The 5,323-nt window shown below is 31.5% G+C and overlaps 1 protein-coding gene across 1 annotated transcript; it reads right to left on the bottom strand.

Annotated features, from left to right (window-relative positions):
- Nucleotides 1-364: 364 nt before the first annotated feature.
- LOC126882903 (defensin, isoforms B and C-like) lies at nt 365-4,134 on the bottom strand. Its single transcript, XM_050647979.1, has 2 exons — nt 3,968-4,134; nt 365-613 (listed from the first exon to the last, which is right to left on the bottom strand). The coding sequence occupies exons 1-2, from the start codon at nt 4,053-4,055 to the stop codon at nt 459-461; spliced, it is 243 nt and encodes an 80-aa protein (XP_050503936.1). The 5' UTR covers nt 4,056-4,134; the 3' UTR covers nt 365-458.
- Nucleotides 4,135-5,323: the final 1,189 nt, after the last annotated feature.

Here is a 5,323-nt window from a genome sequence, read left to right as displayed (position 1 = left end):
TGAAATGATTATTACGACAGTGGCGTAGATTGTAAAGGAGGAAAGTGGCGAGAAGGAAGTATATATCTCTACAGCACGCCTATGGTAACAGCAAAAAACTATCTTTTAGCACTAGTTAAAGTATTCTAACATGTGTAAACTGTGTGTCAAGTTTGAATAAAAAATATTAAAAGGTGCTTTAACAATGGGCTAAAATAATTTTAGAACATTTGTAATAAAACACTCTGTATCTCGGTAAGAATATTTTATATAAGTGTTTTGGGTTAAATCTTCATATTTTGTGCTAAGGTTTCTCCAGTTACGACATGGACAATTCTTAATGAAAGACCCTGTATACGTACATATAATAAATAAATTAATAAAATTTGGTTTATTTATTATTTTTTATTCGAATCATAAATAACAGTAAAGAAGACAAAGGTGGGAATATAAAATACAATCACTATATCATTAAACATTTATCTGCAATGGCACTGCTTTGTTTGGTCACACCATCCTCCTGGTCTGTGCTTGAGTCTGCAGTGGGCAGCACAGGCAGCGTCATTCAGTTTAAATTTGGCATATGAAATGGATCCAATTACATCACAGGTGAATCGCTTTACTCGGACGTGCCCTAAAAAATCATATATTTATTATGGTTGTAAAAATTGACTACTATAGATATTTATTAGGATCAACCTTGGAATATTTCCCACCATACAGTCCATACATGTGAACAAGTCAATTTTGAGCTCAAATGGTACCTGGAGCATATAACATGGAATATTTTGAACATCCATGTTTAAGTTCACATATTTTATCTATGTTTCCATGACGGATTAATTTTAAAGGGTTTTTACCCATATATTTTTACATTTTTGTATTTTGGTGGTTAGCATGTTAGATCCCGTAAGCACTGATGATGATCGGTCATCCGATCGAAATCTAGTTCTGTGATGTAGCCCTTTTTAGGAATTTTAATAACATACCTTTTATAAAGGATCTTACTCATTCAATAACACTTGTGGACAAAGCTCTATGATAGATTATTTTGTAAATTAACTGAGATATACATCCATCAAAAATAATCGATGTAAGATGAATCAACTCAGCAGATTCAGGAAGCGGCCACAGCTTAGCATTATGTAAAATAAGAATAATCATGAAATACTTCCGCTCAAGAGAGCGGCACCAACACAAACCAAAATCAAAGTCGAAGGACTAAATACGGAATCCACGGAATGCTTATACAAAAAAAAACGAAATTGCTGAGAATGGAATATTTGCAAACGATAACATCATGGAAAGCTGGGAAAAGCTCAAAAATAACTTAATTAACACAGCAACCGAATCACTTGGGAAAAGAAAAGTAAACAAATACTAATATATCAAAAAGAAAACCCCATAGTTTAGACAGAAGGCGAAGATAAAATGTCAAACAAAAGCATTTTTATAATACAGAAGAAAACAAAAACAACAGGCATACACTGGCATAGCATCTCAAAACAAATGAAACACGACTTTTGCAGAACACAAAAGTAAATATAAGTAGACAATGACCAAAGAACAAAGAAAAGATATGAACACAAATGGCAGACTAGTACTAACGCCTGAAGTGACGACAAACGAAGAAATAAAATAGAAGTAATAGTAAAATTAGTAGAACTGACCCAATTGAAGCTAAGACAGGAGGATTCCCTGTGTCCTCTATAGTCCAGAGAAACAGTGGCGGCTCGTGATTTTTACACTAGGGGAGGCTATACCTAACTGTAAAATATCTAGACAAATATGCACTAGCAAAAAAAATCCGCCAAAAAAATCTAATTTAAGGCCCCATTTTTTTGACCATTTTTTATTAACATTTTATAATATCATCATAATTCATAATTTCATAATATCATATCATTTTAAAAATAGTTAGTCAAATTGTAAAAGTATATTACCAAAATTTGTGTCGTTTATTTGTTAACAATTCTATCTCTGTAAGTAGATATGCATATAAAAAACATATTTTAACTTTTGCAGTCCATACAGGTTGAAGGTTCACATTTTTTAAGATACTCAACTGAATTTTTTTAATTCTAAAAGCGCCCTACTGCGAATTCAAAAACACGGTAAATTATCGATATTTTGCTTTGCATTACAGATATCGGAAAAAGTTATTTGAACAAGTTGTTTCAAATATTATTCTAACCCCACATACCAAATTTCATCACAAAATTCGCGCTTTTAGTTTTTTTATTCATAAAATTGCAGAGGAGGCTGCTGGCCGATCAGCCGCCCTTGCCCAATCTCCGGGCAGCGTGTGCGGTAAGCGATAATGCAGCTCTAAGGAGACCGGGCCTCCATAAACGCTGCTGGGCTGCGCGGAGCATAAGCAAGTGAGATTTTCCGGCCAGCCTCCGCTCCAGTTTTAGGATCCTGACTACAAATAATGAAAAAACTAAAAGTGCGAATTTTGTGATAAAATTTGGTATGTGGGGTTAGAACATTATTTGGAACAACTTGTTCAAATAACTTTTTCCGATACTTATCTCTAACGCGAAGCTAAATAGCAAAGTAAACAAACCAGTGTAGCATGTGTAAAAAATTTATGGGGAGGCTAAGCCTCCCTTGCCTCCTCTGACCAGCCGCCACTGCAGAGAAATTAGATTTTTCTGGTGACACGTACCCCTTCAGGCCGAAACCAAATTTTTTGAGTACTATGGACATCTATAATAATAATCTATATGTCTCCTGCAGCCGATTTGATGATATACACAGTTATAAATAAATGAATGAAGATCAAAAAACGGTAAATTCTCGATTTTTTCGTCTATTATTAAAAATAAGTCATAAATTTTGAGATTTTATAAATGTTCATAGCTTATGTAAAAATTAAGTTAGAACCTTTTTGTCAATATATATTATTGTGTTATCGGCAGCCGAGAGGAGCAGTCAAAAGTTTTCGTGAGTAGTTCAGAAGCAAGTACTAGTGGTTGTGTTTGATAAGTAAGAGTAGCTGAAAAGTGGAACGAGAGACAAATCAAATCGAGAAGAAATACCTCTTTGATTCTGTAAAGTCCAAGAGAGTAAGTTACAAGAATTATCGTTATTAAAATTATTTGTGACACCAAGTAAAAAAGATACTTGGGTCTCAGGAGATTATTGTTGAGAAAAAGAGAGGAGAGAGATTTGGAGTTTATTGAACGAGTCCTGGTCAAAGGAAGCCTGGCTTGTATTTTTGCAGAAATAGTTGCTGGTATCCTGCTGGATTGTTTGCTGAGAACGGAGAGGGCTTTGATTGGTAGCCTAACATAATCAACAAGGAGGAGCTGTTTGGGTCAAGAGGAGACATCATTGTGTGTGAATCAAAAAGGTCAGTCAATAACCTATGTGATAGATTTTCTTTGTACTCAGAAGTTAAATTTTTTTACGTAAAAGCATATGCATTTAAGATTCCAACATTTCAAAAATTTAATAGGAAGTATAAGTATTTTGCGAATACCAAATTTGTTTGTTTAGCTGGGTTTATTAATGGTATCAAGAACAAACCGATAAATTTTTGTTTTAATTAGATTAATTTATATGGTAAAAGTTTCTTTTGGACAGTTATGCCCACAGAATTTAATTGATAAATTTACAGAACATTGCTTTTGATAATAAAGGTAATTGTATGTTTTTATTTATGATTTTTCTATTTATTTCCTTTTCCTATTTTATCCCGATAAGGATCAACTAAGAGATACTGAAACCACGAGAGAAGATAAGTATAACATAAGATAATTTAGACATTTTTTTATATTATAAAAAGGCACCCTGAGATTCTTTCTTAATTCTTTATGTATGATTTGCGTTAATTAAACAATTGATCAAGTAAATAATAATTAATAAAAAAGTACTAGAAAGCAGATCATAACAACGTATTAACAAATGTATGAATATCAAACAATATGCTATTATCTATGATTCAAAAAAATATTGACAACAATCATAAAAATTGGCTTACCACTTTCTTCAACTTCTTCTATGGGCGACGGAGCTGATAACACATTGGCTACCAATACACAAAGGAACAGAGCAATTGCGATCTTCATGATTAACTGGTATTCTTACTGAAGTACGAGTATGATAAATTTCAACCAACCAGTCTTTTTATACCATTCAAAAATATCCTCATTGGCCACGTATTGGAAAATGTTGGTTTCCCGTTGCATATATTTTATATGCGGCTTGTTAATGAATTCAATTAGATAATCAAAATGGTTTGGAATTATTTATCGAGTAAATACCATTGTTTGATTATTGTTTTTGGGATGAACGCAGGAAAATTATATTAGAATTATTAATGCTGGAAATTATTATTTTTTATTGAACCGCATCTACCATTAGGTGAATTACAGGAATACAGTTTGGTAAAAAATTCGAAAATGTTCTTTAAATTCGATAATAAATACATATAATTATACATTTTAGATAATTTGCGATGCCAACATAAAGCCCATTAACGCTCAATTTTTTTTAAGAGTAAACAGTAGCGATTAACAGGTAGCAACAAAATATAACTTTGGGAGACAGTATCATAAACTTTGGCAACAGTGGTAATCTTTGACATTATCTAAGATTAATATTTTGACAATATCATAGTCGCGCTAAATGAAAGTAATAGAAAACGATTTTCTTATTAATAAATAGATATTTGTAAAAATAAACCAAAATAAAACAATAATAAATAATCATTTTTTATTGTGAAGCGAAACAAATTTCAATTTCGCATAATTTTGACAAGGTTTTTAATGGAATTTTTCTAGGAAGGTTTCACTTTATTTTTCGTTTGATTTACTTTTTCCATTTTGTTCTATTGATAATATTTTTAGAATAAAAGATCCTCCTAAAACTTTATATACTCGCATTAGAATTCAAAATATTTTTACGTAAAATATACTTACCTACCTACATACAACTAAAACTCTCAATTAACAACAATAAATATATATAATAAATTAACTATCAATAAACACTACTTTCCTATGAAACAACAATAACGAATTCTTAAATTAACACACTACTGCACTGAACAGATATCGATAAAGATGACAGAACAGGTTAGAGAAAATCTGACGCAGGTTTGTCAAAATGACAGTGATAATTTTTCTATGTTGCCTAATTAGTTGTTATTTAGTTAGATGTTCGGTTTCTTGTTAGAAATAAAAAAATTTTAGTAGTTCCAAGATAACACAAAATCTAGGCATGGGATAAAAATTTTATTTGAAGAAAGTTTTTTTTTTCTTCTTAATGACGGTACAGGCTCCTTTTTTCAATATTTTATTTAGTTATAGAGTAATTTCCACGTACTAACATATTT

Source organism: Diabrotica virgifera, chromosome 4 (assembly GCF_917563875.1).
Source record: "Diabrotica virgifera virgifera chromosome 4, PGI_DIABVI_V3a".
In the NCBI taxonomy this organism is placed as follows: Eukaryota; Metazoa; Arthropoda; class Insecta; order Coleoptera; family Chrysomelidae; genus Diabrotica; species Diabrotica virgifera.
The sequence above is the reverse complement of the archived record's forward strand: the minus strand, read 5'-3'. Positions and strand labels throughout refer to the sequence as shown.

What these genes read in the sequence shown, in the direction of transcription:
- LOC126882903 (XM_050647979.1), bottom strand. Translation starts at nt 4,055, where the DNA reads ATGAAGATCGCAATTGCTCTGTTCCTTTGTGTATTGGTAGCCAATGTG. An exon ending in AGAAGAAGTTGAAGAAAGTG is followed by an intron (nt 614 to 3,967) that starts GTAAGCCAATTT and finishes ATGATTTTTTAG; the next exon opens with GGCACGTCCGAGTAAAGCGA.